The 24,650-nt window shown below is 40.1% G+C and overlaps 1 protein-coding gene across 2 annotated transcripts in view; it reads left to right on the top strand.

Moving 5' to 3' along the window:
* snx29 (sorting nexin 29) overlaps nucleotides 1-24,650 on the top strand; it is a 423,313-nt gene that overhangs the window by 142,458 nt on the left and 256,205 nt on the right. For both annotated transcript variants that reach the window (XM_052021671.1, XM_052021672.1), the window contains exon 15: nucleotides 20,909-21,015. In XM_052021671.1, the coding sequence (XP_051877631.1) occupies nucleotides 20,909-21,015 (107 nt within the window). The remainder of the gene's footprint in view (nucleotides 1-20,908; nucleotides 21,016-24,650) is intronic.

The following is a 24,650-nucleotide window of genomic DNA, read 5'->3' as shown; positions in this document are numbered from 1 at the left end:
GGTTCTGAAATTGAGTTTGTCTTGAGCTGCTTTTGCTTTGCTAAATATGAGAGATTGGGGGATGAAGAAGGGCCATAAAACAAGACATTCAAAATAAGAATAAATGAGAAAGAGAAAAGACCATAAATCTTCAATGCCATATCAGATTTTACACCACAGAAATACAGTGTTCTTAGAAATGAATCATTTCTTGTTCGGTGCAAAATCTCAAATCTAATGTAGGAGTTAAATTGTTTCTCCTTTCCCAAAGAAGTGAGGAATCATTAAGTGTCTCAAGTGTTCATATTGTTGCCTTCACTTCTGATCATTTCTGAAGTGATTTCTTAACCTTTTTAGGTACTGAAATTTCATACACTAGCTACAATTGCATTACAGTTACTAAACACAAAAGTATTTAATTGTTTGAAGCATTTTACAGTGTTTCATGATGTGGTAAGGCACATTTAAATGCAAGTATTTCTTTTCAGAGTTTTAGATCCAATGTTTTTATACATCCAATTTATGGCGCCTTCTCTGAACAGTCAAATTACTTCCAAGCTAAACTTGAGTTCACAGGCAATAACTTCTCGATTACTCAGTAGGGACCTAATGTGCCATCTGTTCAACTTTTGATATTCCGCAGTGATTTCTCAACAGGACTGTTTGTATGTTAGATATAATATTGTATTTGCAAATCACATTTCTCTGCTTTGACTTGGCTGTCCATTACCAAGGTGATTTAATATATAGGTGATTTTTAAAGATATTATTGTTTTGGGAATGCATTAAAATTAAAACTTTGTGAAAGCTCTGCTAATATTATCCATAAAAGGAAGATGTAATGCAAACTTAGCATCCAAAATGCATCATCTTCTGCAGTGATTTATTCAGACTTTTGGCAGCTGGGACAGCTGGACTGTGCATGCACATTATTTTGGATGACTTCCTGCCAGCTAAAAAACAAAATCTTCATTGTTGATGAAACTTCTGGGAAGCTAAAAGCTTTTCAGGCACCCTGAATGTTCACTAGTTTATTTTAATTACCAAATCCATTCATACAGGGAGGCTTTTGGAAGTGGTTTGTTTGCAAGGGTTAAAAATTTATGCATCCACAGCTAATGTTATGATGTCCAGTGTTTAGAAAGCAAATTAATGTTCTCCAAAGTTATATGGTAAAAGTCATAAATGACATGCAGGATTGACAGTTTTTCTCAATCAATTGCTATTTTTATTGTTGTCATGAAGTAAATTGAAGTAAACAAGTTGTCAGCTGAAGATTAATTAATATGTATGACTATTTCATTGATTTTTCATCAGTTATCAATTATTTGTCAAGAATGTTGTAGATGAAGTGGTTTAAATTGGATAAACTCCAAAAAAAAAATGAGCATGGGTAATACTTTATGTGATCAACCCACGTCTGTTCTTTGCAATGCAAACAGCATGTTAAATTTGTGAGCCTTGCTGCTTTAATTGATTGCTGTTGGTAGGCAGCAATTAGTGCACTGTTCTTCAATTGCCTCCGACAACAGGTGTCCTGATATTGTGAATGACCATAGAACATAGAACCATAGAACACTACAGCACAGAAAACAGGCCATTCGGCCCTTCTAGTCTGTGCTGAAACGGTATTCTGCTAGTCCCATTTACCTGCACCCAGTCCATAACCCTCCAGACCTCTCCCGTCCATGTATCTATCCAATTTATTCTTAAAACTCAACAGTGAGCCCACATTTACTACATCAGATGGCAGCCCGTTCCATACTCCCACCACTCTTTGAGTGAAGAAGTTCCCCCTAATGTTCCCCCTAAACTTTTCCCCTTTCACCCTAAAGCCATGTCCTCTTGTACTTATCTCCTAATCTAGGTGGAAAGAGCCTACTCGCATTAACTCTGTCTATACCCCTCATAATTTTGTAAACCTTTATCAAATCTCCCCTCATTCTTCTGCGCTTCAAGGAATAAAGTCCTAACCTGTTCAATCTTTCCCTGTAACTCAACTCCTGAAGACCTGGCAACATTCTAGTAAATCTCTTCTGTACTTCCTCAATCTTACAAATATCCTTCCTATAGGTAGGCGACCAGAACTGCACACAACACTCCAAATTTGGCCCCACCAATGTCTTATACAACCTCATCATAACATCCCAACTCCTATACTCAATACTTTGATTTAAGAATGCCAGGATGCCAAAAGCCTTCTTTACAACCCTGTCTACCTGCGATGCCACTTTCAGGGAATTATGTATCTGAACTCCCAGATCCCTTTGTTCCTCTGCACTCCTCAGTGCCCTACCATTTACTGTGTATGTCCTATCTTGATTTGTCCTTCCAAAATGCAACACCTCACACTTGTCTGCATTAAATTCCATCTGCCATTTTCTGGCCCATTCTTCCAGTTGGTTCAGATCCCTCTGCAAGCTTTGAAAGCCTTCCTCGCTGTCCACTACGCCTCCAATCTTAGTGTCATCAGCAAACTTGCTGGTCCAATTTACCACATTATCATCTAGGTCATTGATATAGACAACAAACAACAATGGCCCCAGCACAGATCCCTGAGGCACACCACTAGTCACAGGCCTCCAGTCTGAGAAACAATCATCCACTACCACTCTCTGTCTTCTCTCACACAGCCAATTTCGAATCCAGTTTACAACCTTTCCGTGGATACCTAGTGTCTGAACCTTCTGAACTAACCTCCCATGTGGGACCTTGTCAAAGGCCTTACTAAAGTCCATGTAGACAACATCCACAGCCTTTCCTTCATCTACTTTCTTGGTAACCTCCTCGAAAAACTCTACAAGATTCGTTAAACACGATCTACCATGCACAAAGCCATGTTGACTATTCTTAATCAGCCCTTGGCTATCCAAATACTTGTATATCCGATCTCTCAGAATACCTTCCAATAATTTACCCACTGCTGATGTCAGGGTCACTGGCCTGTAATTACCTGGTTTACTTTTAGATCCTTTTTTAAACAATGGAACTACATGAGCTACCCTCTGGTCCTCCGGCACTGCACCCGTGGCTAAGGATATTTTAAATACATCTGCTGGGGCCCCTGCAATTCCTACACTAGTCTCTCTCAATGTCTGAGGAAATATCTTGCCTGGGGGATTTATCTACCTTTATTTGCTGTAAAGCAGCAAGTACCTCGTCCTCTTTAATCTCTGTATGTTCCATGACACTATTGCCTGTTTCCCTTCCTTCCATATCCACTATGTCAGTTTCCTGAGTAAATACTGATGCAAAAAAACTGCTTAAGATCTTCCCCATTTCCTGAGGCTCCACACATAGACGACCACTCTGATCTTCTAGGGGACCAATTTTGTCCCTTACTATCCTTTTACTCTTCATATACTTGTAGAAACCCTTCGGGTTTACCTTCATGTTATCTGCCAAAGCAACCTCATGTCTTCTTTTTGCCTTCCTGATTTCCTTTTTTTAGTATTTTCTTACTTTTTCTATACTCTTCAAGTACCTCATTTGTTCCTAGTTGCCTATACCTGCTATACACCTCTCTCTTTTTCTTAACCAGATCGCCAATATCCCTTGAAAACCAAGGTTCCCTATGCTTGTTAACTTTGCCTTTAACCCTGGCAGGAACATGCAAACTTTGTACTCTCAAAATTTCGCCTTTGAAGGCCTTCCACTTACTGAGCACATCCTTGCCAGAAAACAACTTATCCCAATCCATTCTTCCTAGATCCTTTCTCATTTCCACAAAATTGGCCTTTATCCAATTTAGAACCTCAACCTGAGGACCAGACCTGTCCTTATCCATAATTAACTTGAAGCTAATGACAGTATGGTCACTGGACCCAAAATGCTCACCGACACATACTTCTGTCACCTGACCTGTCTGGTTCCCTAATAGGAGATTAAGTATTGCATTCTCTCTCATTGGTACCTCTATATATTGATTTAGAAAACTTTTCTGAACACATTTGACAAATTCCAAGCCATCCAGCCCTTTCACAGTGTGTGAGTCCCAGTCAATATGTGGAAAGTTAAAATCCCCTACTATTTACAACTTTCTGTTTCTTACATCGGTCTGCTATGTCACTACAGATTTGTTCTTCCAATTCTCTCTGACTATTGGGCAGTCTATAATACAACCCTATTAGTATGGCCACACCTTTCCTATTCCTCAGCTCCACCCATATGGCCTCAGTAGACGAGCCCTCCGGGCTGTCCTGACTACGCACAGCTGTGATATTTTCCTTGACTAGTAATGCCACTCCTCCCCCTCTATCACGTCTGAAACAACGGAACCCCGGAACATTAAGCTGCCAGTCCTGCCCTTCCTGCATCCAAGTCTCACTAATAGCAATAATGTCGTAATCCCACATGCCAATCAACGCCCTAAGCTCATCTGCCTTACCTACAATACTACTTGCATTGAAATAGATGCACCTGAGAACATTCCTATCACGTACAAACCTTTGATTTCTGTCGATACCTGCAGTCCTCGCATGACCTTTTTCCTCCTCCACATCACTATCTGCTCTGACACTCTGGTTCCCCTCCCCCTGCAAATCTAGTTTAAACCCCCCAGAGCAGCACTAGCAAACCCACCCGGATTACTTAAAGGCAGGTTGAATCTCTTGAAAGGGAGGTGTATTGTGTTTGTGAGGAAGAAGTAGCAGACCTTTGAAAAGTGAATCTGCTGTCCTTTGAGAAAAGGCCAAACAAGCAAGGGTGCTACACCAAGGTTTTCTGACAATACACTGGAGGCCAAGGCAAGAAATCGCACAAAAGAGAGATGTCTTGTATCCACTGATGATCTGGGTATATTAATTATATCTTCCATGAGTACATTGTTTCTTTTTTTCCCAGATTTTGTTGCCACTTGGTGAGTTAAGGCTGGTTACAAATCATTAAGCTTGTTGATTCCAATCAACAAAGACATACAGAGAAGCCATTGGGTCAGATTCAATTAGTTAACATATCATCACATAATATTGTAAAATAATGAAAGCGCCATGCATCAAATAACACTTGTTTTTTTGGCTTTGGCTTCTCCATCCTGTCATTTCTGCTTTCTTGCAGCAATTTGTTGCCTGACTCTATCTTCCGTACTTATGAAGAGCAAGTTGAAACTGATAAGTCCTTCACACCAGGAGCAGAATCCACCAGCAGTACCAAATATGAACAAGCAGTGTAATGTCAAATCATCATTCATAGCCTCTAGCGAGTTGATTCTGACTTGTCATTAGAAGTTTCAGTTGTATCTGATGGCCCTGATGGTAAAATTTGATCCATACTGGAAACCTGTTCATAAAAAGAAACTCCGTATAATGAAAATTCAAAAGCATAATTGTAACCAAAGTACACATGTTGTTCACAGCAGTTATAAATATTGAAACATTGTTTTGTTTCATGTTGTCAACCAAAACGGAATAAGCTTGTAATGCTAATCATTATCTGCTCTCAGAGGTTGAAGTTAGCTCTTTCCTTCAACATACTCAAGTTGAATCAATATATCACAAATATAATCAATAATAGTTATTGTTTGCGTAGAAAGCTACTCTCCTCCATTTTTGCCACTCAAATGAAAATGAGTTGATGAAGTAAATTGTAAATTATTCTTCATGAGGAGCAAAGCTCCTACTGCTCCAGGATATGTAACTAAATAAGCATGCACTGTGTTTGAAAGTAGATGAGTAAAAATCATATTAACTAAATGAATAATACAGGATAACTAATATCACTGATGAGATTAAATTTCTCTAAATTTTTTTGGCATTCACTCTATTATCAGACCTTGTTCCAGGAAAAATTCAGTCTGAAATTTCCTGACATGAGCTAAAATATCTTATGAAATGTTCATATGTAGGTTGTTCTCCCATATATCTGTTTAGAGTTCAGCCTGATCCAATGTGTATCAAAACTCGAAGAGCAGCACAGTCCAGAATACATTCTCAAAGTTTATTAAAACTAAGACTACAACTTAATACAAAGCACTAAAAATAATACCGAACCTGCTCCTTCCAGTCTTGTATAATAGTCTTTACCAAGAGATTTTGTGTTCAAATTTACAAATGTGAAGTTGTGGCACTTCACCATCAGTTACCCATTGAAGACACCAGAAAAGCTGGGGCTGATGCATTTGGGAGTAAGACAATTTCTAAATGTGTGACAATCTTTAACCACTACCAAAAAAAACCTTTTACAAATATGGAGTTTCAATTCTTTGGATCTTAATGATCTTTGAAGATTAAAAAAAGGAAAAACTGAGATTTTTCCTTTTACCTTTTTAATTCCATATCTTCTTCGTCTCATTCTCTTAATGTCATATTTCTTTCTCTTGTGGTAGTTTACTTTTCGCTACATAATATTGATTCAAGTATATCAATTTATACTTCCTGGTTTAGATCTGGGTCACTTGTGCTCTGAAATTTGGTTCCAGGCACTTCAGTGGAACTAACATGTAACAGTAGAATGAAACATGCACCCATTATTATATTACATGTTTCTTGCATATGACAGAGGACACATTTCTACCTCTTTGTGTCTCTGAGAATACTTGAGCATGATTGGTTGAAATGACATTGTTGTTTCACCTAGTCATACAGTACATGTGGTGTGCATTGAGTGAAAATGATGCCAAATGTTTTAAGTTGCTGATCAAAAGTGCACGTCAGTAGGCTGCTGTAAACACGATGAATGCAAAGTCTAGTTCTTTTGCCACTGTGCAATCTGAGTCAACGTATTCATATCTGAACTTGATATTAAGACTGACCATTTTAAATGAGTCTGCATGACTCACAACTTCATAGCAATGTATTTTGCAGCTACTGTGATGTGTTAATATTGAAAAATCTGTGCTCCTCAAGTAGTCTTAATTTTTGTTTTTCTAAATGTCAAAGTTGCTTATTTTAGGGTGAGTGATATGTACACTAATGTTATAAAATGCAGAAAATAAATGGGAGAAAACAGGTCAAATTCATTTTAATCCTCACTGAACAAAAATATAATTCCACTAAGTAAACAGATTACATATTAACCGCAAGTTAGAACAGAGAACAGTACAGCACAATACAGGCCCTTCGGCCCACAATGTTGTGCCGACCTTTAAACCTTGCCTAATACTATCTAACCCCTTCCTCCCACATATCCCTCTATTTTAAGTTCCTCCATATGCTTATCTAGTAATGTCTTGAATGTGACTAATGTACCTGCCTCCACCACCGCCCCAGGCAGCACATTCCATGCCCCAACCACACTCTGGGTAAAAATCCTTCCTCTGATATCTCCCTTGAACTTCCAACCCATTACTTTAAAGCCATGCCCTCTTGTATTGAGCATTGGTGCCCTGGAAAAGAGGTGCTTGGCTGTCCACTCTATCTATTCCTCTTAATATTTTGTACATCTCTATCATGTCTCTTCTCATCCTCCTCTCCAAAGAGTAAAGCCCTAGCTCCCTTAGTCTCTCCTCATAATGCATACTCCCTAAACCAGGCAGCATCCTGGTAAATCTCCTATGCACCCTTTCCAACGCTTCCACATCCCTCCTATAATGAGGTGATCAGAACTGGACACAGTACTCTAAGTGTGGTCTAACCCGAGTTTTATAGAGCTGCATCATTATCTCGCGGCTCTTGAACTCGATCCCTCGACTTATGAAAGCTAACACCCCATAAGCTTTCTTAACTACCCTATCCACCTGTGAGGCAACTTTCCGGGATCTGTGGATGTGGACCCCCAGATCCCTCTGCTCCTCCACACTACCAAGAATCCTGCAGTTAACTTTGTATTCTGCCTTGGAGTTTGTCCTTCTAAAGTGTACCACCTCACACTTCTCCGGATTGAACTCCATCTGCCACTTCTCAGCCCAGCTCTGCATCCTATCGATGTCCCTCTGCAATCTTTGACAATCCTCTACACTATCCACAACACCACCAACCTTTGTGTCGTCTGCAAACTTGTCAACCCACCCTTCTACCCCCTCATCCATGTCATTGATAAAAATCACGAAAAGCAGAAGTCCCAGAACTGATCCTTGTGGGACACCGCTAGTCACAGCCCTCCAATCCGAATGCACTCCCTCCACCACAACCCTCTGCTTTCTACAGGCAAGCCAATTCTGAATCCACACGGCCAAGCTTCCCTGGATCCCATGCCCTCTGACCTTCTGAAGAAGCCTACCAAGTGGAACCTTGTCAAATGCCTTACTAAAATCCATGTAGACTACATCTACTGCACTACCCTCATCAATCTGCGTGGTCACCACCTCAAAGAACACTATCAGGCTTGTGAGACATGATCTGCCCTTCACAAAGCCATGCTGGCTGTCCCTGATCAGATTATGATTCTCTAAATGCCCATAGATCCTATCTCTAAGAATCCTTTCCAACAGCTTGCCCACCACAAATGTAAGGCTCACTGGTCTATAATTCCCTGGACTATCCTCACTACCTTTTTTGAATAAGGGGACAATATTTGCCACCCTCCAATCCTCTGGTACCATTCCTGTGGACAACGAGGACTCAAAGATCCTAGCCAAAGGCTCAGCAATCTCCTCCCCCACCTTGCGGAGCAGCCTGGGGAATATTCCGTCAGGCCCCGGGGACTTATCTGTCTTAATATTTTCTAACAGCTCCAACACATCCTCTCTCTTGATATCAACATGCTCTAGAACATTAACCTTACCAACACTGTCCCCATCGTCATCAAGGCCCCTCTCCTTGGTGAATACTGAAGGGAAGTATTCATTGAGGACCTCATCCACTTCCACAGCTTCCAGGCACATCTTCCCACCTTTATCCCTAATCGGTCCTACCTTTACTCCTGTCATCCTTCTGCTCTTCACCTAAGTGAAAAATGCCTTGGGGTTTTCACAAGATCACAAGACAAGGGAGCAGAAGTAGGCCATTCGGCCCATCGAGTCTGCTCCAAAGAAAAGGGGAAAAAGAAAAAAGAAATGAGAAATGGTGGGGGGGTGGTGGAGACTGCTCCATGAGCAAAAAAAACTATTCTAACCCCATTTTCCGGCCTTATTCCCATATCCCTTGATACCTTGACGAATTAGATATCCATCTATCTCCTCCTTAAACGCCTCCAATGATCTGGCCTCCACTGCTGTACGTGGCAAGGAATTCCATAAATTCACTACCCTCTGGCTAAAGAAATTTCTCCTCATCTCTGTTTTAAACCTGTACCCTCTAATTCTAAGATTGTGCCCTCTGGTCCTTGACTCACCCACCAAGGGAAACAGCTTGGCCACATCTACTCTGTCCAGTCCTTTCAACATTTTAAATGTTTCTATGAGGCCACCTCTCATTCTTCTGTATTCCAGTGAGTACAGTCCAAGAGCCGACAAACGCTCATCATACGTAAGCCCTTTCATTCCGGGAATCATCCTCGTAAATCTCCTCTGAACCCTCTCCAACATCAGCACATCCTTCCTAAGATATGGGGCCCAAAACTGTACACAGTATTCCAAATAAGGCCTCACTCGTGCCCCGTAGTGTCTCATCAACACTTCCTTACTTTTATACACTATACCTCTCGAAATGAACAACCTTCCTGTCTCCTCAATACACCCTACTCCTCCACCTATCTTGTTGTCATCTGCAAACTTAGCCACAAAACCATTTACTCCATCATCCAAATCATTAATGTACAGAGTAAGAAGAAGTGGCCCCAACACCAACCCCTGCGGCACACCACTAGTAACCGGTAGCCAACCAGAACAGAATCCTTTTATTCCCACCCTTTGCTTTCTGCCAGCCAGCCAATGCTCCACCCATTCTGTTATCCTACCTGTAATTCCACGACCTCTCATCTTATCAATCAGTCTTTTGGGTTTTCCTTAACCCTACTTGCCAAGGCCTTTTCATGTCCCCTTCTTGCTCTCCTCAGCCCCTTCTTAAGTTCCTTCCTTGCTACCCTATATTCTTCAAGAGACCTATCTGATCCTTGCTAGCTAAACCTTATGTATGTTGCCTTCTTCCTCCTAACTGGATTTTCCACCTCTCTTGTCAACCATGGTTCCTTCACCCTGCCATTCTTTCCCTGCCTCACCGGGACAAATTTATCCCTAACATCCTGCAAGAGATCCCTGAACAACAACCACATCTCTATAGTACATTTCCCTTCAAAAATGCCATTCCAATTCACACTCGCAAGTTCTAGCCTTATAGCCTCATAATTTGCCCTTCCCCAATTAAATATTTTCCTGTCCTCTTTGCTCCTATCCTTGTCCATGACAATACTGAAGGTTAGGGAGTGGTGGTCATTGTCCTCCAAATGATCACCCACCGAGGGATCTGTCACCTGACCCAGTTCATTACCTAATACTAGATCTAATATGGCATTCCCTCTAGTTGGCCTGTCAACATACTGTGAAAGGAATCCGTCCTGGACACACTTAACAAACTCTGCCCCGCCTAAACCTTTGGTACTAAGCAGGTGCCAATCAATATTTGGGAAGTTGAAGTCTCCAATGATAACCTTGTTATTTTTGCACCTTTCCAAAATCTGCCTCTGATCTGCTCCTCAGTATCTTTGCTGGTACCAGGGGGCCTATAGAATACTCCCAGTAGAGTAACTGCTTCTTTCTTATTCCTAACTTCAACCCATACTGACTCTAGAGAGGATCCTGCTACACTATCCACCATTTCTGCAGCTGTAATAGTATCCCTGACTAGTAATGCCACCCCTCATCCTCTTCTGCACCCCCCCCCCCCCCATCCCTTTTAAAACACTGAAATCTGGGAACATTCAGTATCCATTCCTGCCCTGGTGACAGCCAAAGTCTTTGCAAGAGCCACAATATCATAGTTCCATGTATTTATCCAAGCTCTCAGTTCATCACCCTTATTCCTGATGCTTCTTGCATTTAAGTAAAGGCACTTTAGCCCATCCACCTTTCTACTTCTCCTTCCTCAAAGCCTCGTTATATGTTAGATCTGGCTTTACTCCATGCACTTCTTCCACTGACCTATCCCTCCGGTTCCCATCCCCCTTGCAAACTAGTTTAAACCCTCCCCATCCACACTAGCAAACCTGCCTGCAAGGATATTGGTCCCCCTCGAGTTCACTTGTAACCCATCCAATCTGTACAGGCCCCACCTTCCCCAGAAGAGATCCCAATGATCCAAAAATCTAAAACCTTGCACCCTGCACCAGCTCCTCAGCCATCACATTCATCTGCCATCTCCTCCTATTCTTACCTTCACTATCACGTGGCACTGGCAGCAATGTTGAGATTGCTACCCTTGAGGTCCTGTTCTTCAGCCTTCTGCCTAGCTCCCTAAACTCACTTTTCAGGACCTCATCCCTCTTTCTACCTATGTCGTTGGTACCAACATGTACTACAACTTCTGGCTGCTTATGAATTTTGACAGACAGCATTGTTAGAAGTTTCGCTCAGAAATATTAAACTGGAATTTAAATTAACAACTAAGTATAAATATATTTTTGTCATAAAGCTAAATGCAAATGTTAAAAACAATAATTTTCTCAATGAGTGACATTAAGAAAAATGTTGGGGGTCAGCAGCATTGTGGTCAAGTTATTGGGCTATTAACCAGAAGCCTGGAGACATGAATGGAACAGTAATGTTGACCATGAAACTACAATTATTGTGAAAGCCTATATCTTCCATCCATGTCCATCCAGGGCAGTCACAGTAGTGTAGTGGTTAGCGTAATGCTATTACAGCGCCAGCAACCCAGGTTCAATTCCAGCCGCTGTCTGTAAGGCGTTAGTACGTTCTCCCCGTGTCTGCGTAGGTTTCCTCTGGGTGCTCTGGTTTCCTTGGAAGTTGTGGGCATGCTCTGTTGGCGCCTGAAGCGTGGTGACACTTGTGGGCTACCCCCTGAACACTCGACAAAAGATGCATTTCACTGTGTGTTTCAATGTACACATCACTAATAAAGGTATCTTATCTTCGTAATGGGTACATTGGTAATGGAGAAAACCATGTCTAAACGATTGGTGGATCTTTTGTGGACAGCTTTCTTTGAGGTTGTTGACAATCACTGGTGCTTCTTCAGTGACTCAAAAGCCTAGAATGATGCTTTAATAATTATATCTGTTCTTGGTCTCAGAAACGCTTGACAGAGCTTTCAGTTGCCTTGTCAACATCATTCTGCAAGATTGGCTGGGAAGTTTGCAGTGGTAACTAGCTTGAAGGGACCATGAACTGTGTGCAGTATTATTTTTGGATTATAGATGGTTGCTTTAAAACAGGCAAGTCCACAAAGTGTCTCGGAAGAGTTGGTCATTTGCACTTAAGTAATAGCTGGTGGTCTGAACTTCGTGGATGTTAGTCCAGAGATATGTTGTAATCTGTGCATTGGCTATTGTGTGCATTGGCTGTTGCATGCATTAAGGTGACCTGGTGTAATGCGGTAGGAGGGTTCTGTTTTTTGAGAGTGTATGTTCCTGTTTTGAGGATTGTCTGTGCATTCCTTGGCTCCCTTCTGATAATATAAACTGTACTCAAAAGCAAAATTAAATTGGTGTAGGAAGTACAATTGATCTCTTGTTGATTTTAAATCAGTTTGGAAATGTAATTGAGACCAGAGCCCCGAGTTAAACTACCAGTTTGTGTTGATGAACACATGAAATTAAATTGCATCCACTGTGAAATTAGCAGTCCAAATGCACTGTTAGCATCTTTGATATAATCTTTCTTCTTGTTGACATTTTTAGAACTGTATTTAAGAGTATTTTACATGTGGGTAGATTTATGATTTCTTAAACTCCTTTCCTCAACAAAAAGGCTAAATAGATTAGAGGCAAACTGTATTGTATTGTAAATGGCAGATACCTGTTAATCACATTGAAGCAACATTATTTAATGTTGCTGAAATTGTCTGAAGCTAATTAGTTGAGTTCACATTGGATTATTGATTTGCATTTGAATGCAATAGCTGTTTGGTTAATATCAAATTCATGATTAACCTAGAAGTGTTCTCATAGCTACTGCACTTTGTCAATTTCCAGGAGGATAGGAATTCTCTGACAGTTTTGATTTCAATTTGTTAGTTTGGCTATACAGGAAACTGCAGATGCTGGAATCTGGAGCAAAAAACAAGCTTCTTGAAAGCCTAGTGAGTCAGAAAGCACCTGCAGAGGCAAAGCGATACTTGACATTTTGGATCAAGACCCTGCTTCAGGACTAAAATGTTATATTATTTTGGATAACTATCTTGACAGTGTTGCAATGTACATCTGAATATTCTCATGGTCAATAATGATCAGTTATTAATCTGCTAGAGGAACTCAGTGGGTTGACAGCATCTTTGGAGGCAAAGGAATAGTCGATGTTTTGGGTCGTGACGCTTCATCAGGACCCTGCAGTCTCTTGTGACTACATTAATCTGGGAATATTTTCATGTGGAGAGTTAATACATTGTGGATGTCAGAGCTTAACCTTTGTAGCTTTGTATAGAGCAGTTAACAATTATAATTGCTTTCCTTCCAGATAAACATTGATTACAGTAGAAGGTACAACTATGAGATTTTGAATGTGATATGAAAAATTCAGTACAGAATTCATGATTTGCAACAGCAATATATTATGTAGTGAAATTTTTGGATAATTTTCTGATGCTGTTGACCTCCAGAATAAATAAGTTGTGACTTACTTTGTTAATTAAAATCAACTATTCGGTAAGTGAATAAATAACAACACCTTTCATGATTAATTTGATTTTAATTGCTCATCTGAATGGTAGACAGTCAGTGCTTCAGAATTCCATAGAGAACAATGTTATATTATTTGCTGTCTTAGATAAAATGCCTGTCATTCAAATTATACTTGCTGAACAGGTTGGCATAGATAATGACTGTTGTATATAATTCCTGAAACAAATCTGTCAGTGAAAGATACTTTCATTATTAACAAGCATTGAAATAATTTGCAATTTTAAAAGCCTGAATAAATTAATTTCCACTAAATAGTAGCCATATTTCAGTGGCCATTACTGAAACATGGTTCTAAAGTAGGCTGGGATGTCAAATGAATATTCCTGGTCTTGAAACGATATGCAAAGAGGAGTAAAACAAAGAGGCAAGGAATGAGTTTTGGTTAGGGAAGCAATTGTGGTGGTCAGGGGCATGATAAACAAGAGATATCAATGAATAAAGCCCGATGGGTTAAACTGAGAAATGGAAAAGGGTCTTCACATTTCTGGTTCTAGCCGCCCTCCTCCCAACCAGTCAGAAGGAGGTAGAAGTGTATTTAAATAAGCACTTTGCTGAGAATTGCATAAATAACAAGGCAGTAACAGCAAGAGGTTTCCACTACTGAGAGAATAGCTGAGTAAAGAGAATGGAAGGTACAGAATTATTGAAATGCATTCAAGAGAACATTGTGATCTGTATGTAGCAAGCCCAACATGAGATGGGTTGGTTGTGGATAATTTTAGAGACTGAATTAGGGCAAGTGGTCCAGATCAAACTGGATCTGATCCTCAGAACCTCAGGGCCCACCCTTCTTCACTTGCCTGACTTTATGCAGTGAGGCTATCACATAGATTCTCTGCAACCAAGAGGTATCCAGCAAGGCCTCTGTGCAAAAGGTCATTGCACCACAAGAAGGCAAAAGTTGTTAAAATGCAAGATTGGAGGGCTTTATCTGTATGCACATAATGATCCTAGTTAGATGAATTGACTCTACCAATTGAATTAAATGGGTACATTCAAATAGTCATTAGTGAGAGATAGTTGCAGAATGATTAAAATTGTGAATTAAATATTCCAGCATACTAAAAATTAGAATGGATGGACAAAATGGAAAAGGAGGGGAGGAGACATGAGGTGGGTGGATAGGTAGTAGCCCCCATCATAAAGGATGGGATAAAAGCAGGAAGGCAAAAAGATCTGAGCTGTAATATCAAATTGTGGAAACGTATTGGGTGGAACTGCAAAGCAGCAAGAGGAAGGAAACATTAGAGATATTTTCTGTAGGCCCCCAACCAATGAAGATGATATAGGTCAAAGTGTGGTTCAGGAAATTAGTGGATAATTTGGGAAGATAGCCTTGTATGAAATAAAAGGGCTTATAATATTGCCAAAAAGAACACTTTAAGCTTGATTGTTTGGAAATCTCAGAATTCAGCAAATGTGGCCCAACAGATGAGGAGAGGGAATGTCAAATCACAGAGTACTCTAAAACAAACTTGAAAGCAAATATTAAGATCTTCAGTTGACATGTAAAAAGTAAAAGGTTAGCATAAGGTAATGTTCACCCCTTATAGATTGAAACTGCAGAAGCATTATTTGGAATAAGGAAATGAAAAGAAATTAGATATTTAATGTTTGTCTTCACAGAAGAAGGTGCAGAGAACCTCAGGGAAATAGTGGAGAATAACAGATCTACAGTGAAATGGAAAGCTCAAGGAAATGATCATTAATTTTAAAAAATAATTGAAGAAATTAACTGAAAGATGATACATCCCCAGGGTCAGATGACCCACGTGGCTATGTGGGCGTGGCTATGGAAATAGTTATTGTCTTCCAAAGTTTAATATTTAGCGAATAGATAAGAAGGTGGCAAATGTTACCTGACTTTAGAAAAGGTGGTAGAGAGAAATGGGTAACAATAGATGAGTTACCTGGCATTAGTTACTGGCAAATGCTGGAATCTTTTTTTAAGGAAATCTATTTTGGAATTGGAATTGGTATTGAAATTGGTTTATTATTGTCACTTGTACCGAGGTAGAGTGAAAAACTTGTCTTGCATATCGTTCATACAGATCAATTCATTACACAGTGCATTGAGGTAGTACAAAGTGAAACAATAACAGAAGGCAGAATAAAGTGTCACAGCTACAGAGAAAGTGCAGTGCAGGTAGACAATAAGGTGCAAGGTCATAACAAGGTAGATTGTGAGGTCAAGAGTCCATCTTATTGTACTAGGGAACTGTTCAATAGTCTGATAGTGGGATAGGGAAATCTATTTTTAATTTAATGGGGCACTGAAAATTATAGTAAGCGTCAACATGGATTTATAAAAGGGAAATAATGTTTTACCAGTCTGTTGGAATTGTTTAAGGTTTTAACCATCAGAATAGGTGAGGGTGAACCAGCTGAAGTGGTGTATTTGGAGTTTTAGGAAGCCTTTGATTAGGTACCACATAAATGGATTGTGGATTGTTTATAGACAGAGACTGAAAGTAGGAATGAAAGTGTTGTTTTTTGGTTGGAAGACTGTCTTCTGAAGGGCCCCTGCTGTTCACAACCTTTGTCAGTGATTTGGATGAGGGGATCAAATGCAACCGATCGAATTTGCTAATTATACAAAGCTGGGTCACAGTGTGGGTTGTGAGGAGGATGCAGAGAGACATCAATGTCATAGAGACAGACTAGATTAATAGATGAGGATGTGGCAGATGGAATATAATATGAACAAATGTGAAGTCATCCACTTTGGTAGAAAAAGTAGAAAAGCAGAATATTTTTTAAGTGGTGAGAGATTGAAAGGAGTTGATGTTCTGAGAGATTTGAGTGTCCTTGTACATGAATCACTGCAAGTTAACATGCAGCTACAGCTAGCAATTAGGAAGGCGAGTATTAAATTGGCTTTTATTGCAAGATGATTTGAGTACAGGAGTAAAGATGTCTTTGTGGAATTTCATAGGGCTCTGCAGAGACCATACCTGAAATATTGTGTTTAGGTCTGGTTTCCTACCTCAGGAAGGATGTATATTTGTTAGAGGGAGTGTAACAAAGATTCAATAAATTGAGTCTGGGATGGGGATGTTTATCTGATAAGGAGAGATGAGGCAAACTGGCGCTATATTCTCTGGAATTTAAAAGAATGAGAGGTGATATTGAAACACACAGAATTCGTGCAGGGCTTGCCAGGGGTAGATGCAGGAATAATATTTTCACTGGCTGGTGTCCAGAACCAGGGGTCAGAGTCTCAAAACAAGTGGTCAGCCACTCAGGGCTGAGATGAGAAAAAAATTCTTCACCTTTTAGGTAGTCAGTCTTTGGAACACTCTGCCCATGAGGAGTATTGAGCTCAGTTGGTGAGTACTTGAAGACAGAAGTTGATAGATTTTTAGATCTTAAAAGAGCATTAAGGTATTTTGTTTAATGCAGTAACGTGACACTGAGATAAAAGATCTTACTGAATGCTGAAGCAGGCATAAGGGAAGAAATGGCCTACTCTTGCTTGTTTCTTGTGTTATTAAGCTAGGATCAGAGCTTTGTCTCTTGTCAAAACTGGAACTGTTAATTAAAAGTTTATAAATGTCTCTGTTATTTGGAAACAACTTAAAAACCATTGCAGTGGATGTCAATGACTTTTAAAAGTTATTAAAAAATTATGTGAAGCATGTTAAAACTGTGAAATAAAAACAAAAAAAGGGGACAAAACTATCTTTTCCCCTCATCTCGAGGGCAGAAATAATCGTTAAAATGAATGTGGTTCCTACTGGATAAGGGTTGGAGGAGTGAATTTCCAGTGTACACAAAAAGCAAAAATTGTAGTTGCTGGAAATATGAGACAAAAACAGAAAATGTTGGTAATACTCAGCAAATCGAGCTGCATTAGTGGATAGAGAAATGGAGCCAACGTTAAGGTCAATAACCCTTTATCAGAAAAATCTGGCAGAAGGTTATTGATCTGAAGTATTCTGTTTCTTTCTTCACAGCTACTGTGTGAATTATTGAGCATTTCCAGCATTTTATGATTGTGTTCTCTCTTGTAATATTGGGGAATGCTAGCAGTAAAGGGCTCTGCAATTGGATTCCACATGGAGACCAGCAAATGGTGCAGAATGACGGATGTGCCACCAGCTGCTGCTTGGCATGTCCTGAGTCTGCTTAAGTAGGGAACTCACTTGTGGGGAGCAACTGTGCACTGACAGTTCCCTTTGAAGCCAGCAACCATAGGCAGCATGATTCACTCTATTGTCGTGGATGGTGACTGACCCACAGTAAAAGTTCTAAATTGGCTCAGGCCAGTTTTACTTGGCTTAACAAAAGTCGACAAGACACAGTTACTTGAAGGTAAATCAGTTCAGGGAAGTGGGGAAAAAGAAGATGTGGTGACAGATTAGAGCAACCATGTTCCCAATGGAAGAATATATAGAACTCCCAAATCTCTGCTACCCACCATCCTCATGTCCCTTCCATGGATGCTGAGGAACATAACAGGATAGAATAATGAAAACAAACAGGAAAGTCAAAATCAAATACCAAGAACTCAACACTGCAGAAAATCTCACAGAGCAGAGAAGGGAATATCTATCATTTAGTCTACATGATGTAAGGTGAGGAAGACTCTGAGTGGTAGAAATACTTGGGAGCGCAGAATCACCCATTCCTCAAGAATATTATATGTAGGTCTCAAATTACTCATAGTATCCAGGATATTATATTCTGAAAGAATTCTATATAATTTGTATTTGAATGAATTTAACCACCAGTCTGATGAATCTTTCGCACAGACTCGCCCCTTGTTCACAGAGACGATGTTTTCCCAGACTAATTTTGAATTTGCCTTTCCAAGCATTGGCTGTTGTACTGTTCTGGGCAAAATCAAAGAGCTTATCATTGTCCGTATTATAAAGTCTCTTTAGAATCTTGAAAAAATAAGTTTTATTGTTTCCTTCATTTTCTTTCTGTGGGAACATACCCAATTTATGAAACTGCTCATTACAATCAAATTCTTTCTTTCCCTGGTTAGTTAGCATGAATGTTGCAAGTTTCATGTGTGGAAAGGAGGAAAGATTTCTGTACTGTTATTCTTGGACATTGAAGGTGATGAAAAATATGACCCTGCCAACTTCCACATTATTCAACTGCCTCATAAAATGATGTCGGGAGTACAAAATACACATTATGTGGATCTAATCCTTTTTCCCGTTTATGAAAGACTAATTCAAATGGGGGAGCATTTTTAAAAGTAGATGATGGCTTACAAGCTTGCCTTTTGAAATTTCTGGGTTTGTGTACTATGATTTCTCATTACCTGGCAGGTGAACCAAAGTTGGAAAACTGGAGCTAAAGAGCTCTTAGTGGCGATCAAGGATTTTGTCCTAAGCTTGGAAAGCACACTCTCTGAAACCAAGTGCCTCAGCATTCTGAACTTGCAACCTTGCCCAAAGCTCACTTCTCTTACAGTAAACATTCAGATTTGAAACTGTTTTCTTCCATAATGCCACTCTCCAAGGCAGCAACCTCCAATGTGCAACCTCCAGCCTGCAACCCCATCAGTCTCATGGTTTTCTACAACTTCTGATCTGGCATCAGCACTATTGAACCTCCCTCCTTGAACACACTACATTCTGACATATGCAAACGTAGGTGTACACATGGTCACAAACTTCACAAAACAGAAAACACAAGGATTCCAATGGGATTCAGGATTGTGATGTTAATGACTGAAACAATCATTGGCTGTTTTGCTGCTATGCAATCAATCCATTCAGATGTGCCAGAATTTCTAGGTCAGAATATATCAATTCCTGAAAAATTGGGTCCAGTCAACACTGGATTGAATTCCCACTTAGAATTGTTTATGGTATAAATGCAGCTACTGACTTACACAAATAGGTTGGAGCAGTTCTTCAGGTAACCCTCTGAGACTAAATTAAATGTTATTTTAATCAAAGTTTTCTCATCTGATTGCCGGCTGAAGTCATTGTCGCACCTATTTAATGTCGAGTGGTATTTTGAGAAAAAAATTTGCATATTTTACTTTTGAATACATAAACAATGAATTTAAATTTGACATTGCTTATTAATTGAGAGTGCCAAACTTGAGAGTTTGAGTCTTGAAGATTATTTAAGTCTTTATGTTATTACTTTAAACCTTTGTTATTACTTGCACATCATTTGAAAGAGGCAATATGTTAAATATTGCTTTAAGCTGATAATCACAGCTCTTATAACTCAACGTGTACAATTGTTATGCTGAATCAGGATCTATTAGGGGCTTCTTGCAGTTCCAAATATCTTTCTGTAGCGCTGTTATACCAGGAGGGTCCTGTGGTTTGCTCCCATGTTGAAGCATACCAGGAAAACTGACTGATGGAGAAGCATAGACACTGAGGCATAAACATTGCCAGTGAGTGACCTTGAAAGTTAAACACTTTGTATGGGTTCATTAGGTTTGAATGATTACTTCAAAAAGTAGTTGGTATCAAAAGATGAAAAGATTAAAAAGTGAATAAAATTGAAATATGATTAACATGGAAGCATCTGCTAACCAGATTGTAAATGAACATTGGTGTTTGCACATCTTTCTAATATCTTTGTATTCAATATGTTTCCACAGTATTCTATTATTGACCATCAAAATTAATTCATCCTTTCTATTTTGCGATGACTTTTCATATTTTTGTTTTTGAAGTGTAACATAGTTTACTTTGAGATGACTGATTCATTGGTGGCTGGTCATTAAAGGCTGTGTCCTACCAAGTCTGACTTGTGCTCATAACATCAACATACTGGCCATCAACATTTGGGAGTGAAAGTAAGCTTACCTGCTGATTGCTGTCTGTGAAAATGATTTCCGTTGTTGTCCGAGCATTTGTGGGTTGAAGTGGGAATCTAGAGCCGATTAAGTGCTTTGAAATCCTCAGTGGAAGCAGGAAACAGATTGTACATTTAGTGAAACAGAGCAGAGACTGTCAGCGAAGATGAGGTTTAAAAAGTAGGTCTACAATTGCTGCCTCATAACAAAGCATCATTAGTTTGTCTGGAGTAGATTTGTATTTAAAAGGTTCATGCCCCACCTTTATATTTAATTATTAGCACCAGTGATCACATTATTAGGGAGAAGCTAAATGAAAGGTTTAAAAATATTGTAATTATACATTAAAGGATAACAGTTAAAGGTGTAATAATATCCTTGGAAATTATAATGATGTTTGAATATGTAATAATTTTCAGTAAAAGATGTAAACTACTTTTCATAAAATAAATTTATCTTTCATCTAATCTCATTTAGTTTTTCCAAACTTGCGGAGTGGTGATACAGATCTTGTGATCCCAGAGCCAAAACCTGTGGTGGATAATGATGAGCTGGCGAACACCTATGAGCGGAAGCTAATTGAGGTAAAATAGTTTTGTGTCTTCTTTGTTTATTTAGGTATTTATCTTTTGGGGAAAGCTTTATTTTTGATGAATGTAATAGTCTTGCTGCAAACAAGACAACATGTGACATACACTTTACACTTGTGAGTGATGACATGTTTACTGAGAGTGGTTGAGAGCAACCTTGGCAACATTCACAATTACTTTCCCTTCTTTGGGTCCTGGTTGAAAAACAACGCTCAGTTATGCATGTAATATTGGGAACTAGAAGCTGTAGAGGATTCCAATTAAATCTTACAATTTTGTGTTATTAATAGCGGCAGCAAAGTGTTGTTCTACTTCCCCTTTCAAAGGATTTTTGCTTTATATTGTCAGCGACTTTTATGTAGTACAACTGTGTCAACTACTTTAATACCATTGCAAGTAAAATGATAGATAATATAAGTGATTAGATATTTCTTCCTACTAAGAATACTTTTTCTTCTTCCACCATAAACATGTGTAAAGCAGCTTTTTTTTGTCTTCTGCATTAATTCTAATGAATCAATCAAAGCAATAGTACCAGTGTAAAGCATGAAGCAAGCCTATGTAGAAGATGGTGAAGGAACAGGAGGTTTCACTTGGCTAGTCACATAGCTCAGCTCATTTAACACACTGTATTGATAGACTTCATCAAGTTCTATTAATTTTTGGTGGTCCCTTCAAGTTCTTAAGGTGATCTTTCACAGGGAGAGCTCTATGGTTTGCTCCAATGTTGAACCACACCAAGAAATCGCTTCAGATAGTAAGGATTTTGGCTTGGCTTTTTAGGAAGTGAATGAAATTATAAACAAAAATATGAGGAATAAATAACAGTGAGAAACTTTGTGAGACAGGAAACATTCCAGAATAAGCTGCCAGGTAAAATAGAATCTGCACCGTCACATGCGAACTCCAGAATTACAGGTTGTGCTTCTGCGGTGACTCACACAATCCTAAGGTTATGGGAAGGTGAAAAAGCTGCGCAGGAGGAAGCACAAAGCAGAACACAAATGTAACTCCATCCACAGGGTCCTGAGAGAAGAACAGACATAAAGAGGAAGACATTGTTGTAGAGCTTCCAAACACAGAGGATGAAACTTCATTGATATAACTATTAAGATCTCCACCTGAATTTTAGCATCTTTTTTCTGTGTTAGAATGATTGCCTTGTGTTCAGATTCATGGTAGATTTTTGGATTTTGCTCAGTTGCTTTTTGGATTTTGTTTGAAAAGTTTCCTGTTTGCAGATTGCATATTTGTTTATTTGTACCTTTCTCATCCACTATTAAGTGAGGGAACCGGAGGAGTAGGTCAGAGGAAGAAGGGGATGGGGAAAAGTTAGATCAAACAGGTAGAGAGGCTTTGGGGAAGGAGAAGCAGAATATAGGCTATAAAAGTAGTAAGGTAGATGGACTGAAGTGTGTTTACTTAAATGCAAGAAGTGTCAGGAATAAGGGAGATGAACTGAGGGCTTGGATAAGTATGGGGGACTATGATATTGTGGCTATTACTGAGACGTGGCTGACGTCAGGGCAGGAGTGGATATTGAATATTCCTGGTTTTCGGTGTTTTAAGAGGGATAGGGAAGAGGGGAGAAGAGGAGGAGGGGTGGTGATACTGGTCAGGGACACTGTTACAGCTGTGGAAAGGATGGATATTGTAGAAGGATCATCTCTAGAGTCCGTATGGGTGGAAGTAAGGAACAAGAAAGGAGCAGTTACTCTACTAGGAGTATTCTATAGGCCCCCCGGTAGTGGTAGAGATATAGAGGAGCAGATTGGCAGGCAGTGTTTGGAGAGAAGCAAAAATAACAGGGTTGTTATAATGGGAGACTTCAACTTCCCAAATATAGTCTGGAACCTGCTTAGTGCCAAAGGTTTAGATGGGACGGAATTTGTTAAATGTGTCCAGGAGGGATTCCTGACACAGTATGTTGACAGGCCAACTAGAGAGAATGCCATGCTAGATCTAGTTTTAGGAAATGAACCGGGACAGGTGAAGGATCTATTGGTGGGTGAGCATTTGGGGGACAGTGACCATTGCTCCATAACCTTTAAAATTGTCATGGACAGGGACGGGTGCAGAGAGGACAAGAAGATATTTAATTGGGGAAGGGCGAACAATGAGGCTATAAGGAGAGAACTTAGGAGTGTAAAGTGGGATGTCCTTTTTGAAGGGAAATGTATCATGGAGATGTGGTCGATGTTCAGGGATCTTATGCAAGATGTTAAGCATAAATATGTCCCGGTGAGGCAGAGAAGGAATGGCAGGGTGAAGGAGCCGTGGGTGACGAGAGAGGTTGAATGACTAGTTAGGGAGAAGAAGGTAGCATACATAAGGTATAATCAGCAAAGTTCAGACACGGCCTGTGATGAATATAGAGTAGCGAGGAAGGAACTTAAGAAAGGGCTGAGGAGAGCTAGAAGGGGACATGAAAAGGCATTGGCTAGTAAGGTTAAGGAAAATCCCAAGGCCTTTTTCACGTACATGAAGGGTAGGAGGATGGCTAGGGTAAAGATAGGTCCGATTAAAGACAAAGGTGGGAGAATGCGCCTGGAGGCGGCGGAAGTGGGAGAAGTTCTCAATGAATACTTCTCTTCGGTATTCACCAAGGAGCGGGGTCTTGATGACGCGGAAGGGAGTGCTGGTAAGGGTAATGTTCTCGAGGTTGTAGATATCAAGAGAGAGGATGTGTTGAAGTTGTTAAATAATATCAAGACGGATAAATCTCCGGGGCCTGATGGGATTTTCCCCAGGCTGCTTCGAGAGGCGAGGGAGGAGATTGCTGAACCGCTGGTAAAGATCTTTGAGTCCTCGTTGTCCACGGGGATGGTGCTGGAGGATTGGAGGGTGGCGAATGTTGTCCCCTTGTTCAAAAGAGGTAGTAGGGATAGTCCAGGGAATTACAGACCGGTGAGCCTTACATCTGTGGTAGGTAAGCTGTTAGAAAGGATTCTAAGGGATAGGATCTATGAACACCTGGAGAATAATAGACTGATTAGGGACAGCCAGCATGGATTTGTGAACGGAAGATCTTGCCTCACAAGCCTGATAGGGTTCTTTGAGGAGGTGACGAGGAAGATTGATGAGAGTAGTGTGGTGGATGTGGTCTATATGGATTTTAGTAAGGCGTTTGATAAGGTACCTCATGGTAGGCTTCTTCAGAAGGTCAGAGGCCAAGGGATCCAGGGAAGCTTGGCTGTGTGGATTAGGAATTGGCTTGTATGTAGAAAGCAGAGGGTTGTGGTGGAAGGAGTGCCCTCGGATTGGAGGGCAGTGACTAGTGGTGTCCCACAGGGATCGGTTCTGGGACCTCTACTTTTTGTGATATTTATAGATGACTTAGATGAGGGGGTGGAAGGCTGGGTTAGTAAGTTTGCAGACGACACTAAGATCAGCGGTGTTGTGGATAGTGTGGAGGGCTGTCAGAATTTACAGAGGGATATTGATAGGATGCAGAGCTGGGCTGACAAGTGGCAGATGGAGTTCAATCCGGAGAAGTGTGAGGTGGTACACTTTGGAAGGACAAACTCCAGGGCAGAGTACAGGGTAAATGGCAAGGTACTTGGCAGTGTAGAGGAGCAGAGGGATCTGGGGGTTCATATTCACAGTTCACTGAAAGTTGCCTCAGGTGG

Source organism: Pristis pectinata, chromosome 8 (genome assembly GCF_009764475.1).
Source record: "Pristis pectinata isolate sPriPec2 chromosome 8, sPriPec2.1.pri, whole genome shotgun sequence".
NCBI classification, from domain to species: domain Eukaryota; kingdom Metazoa; phylum Chordata; class Chondrichthyes; order Rhinopristiformes; family Pristidae; genus Pristis; species Pristis pectinata.
Note: the sequence above shows the minus strand (reverse complement) of the source record. Positions and strands in the feature narration are given on the sequence as shown.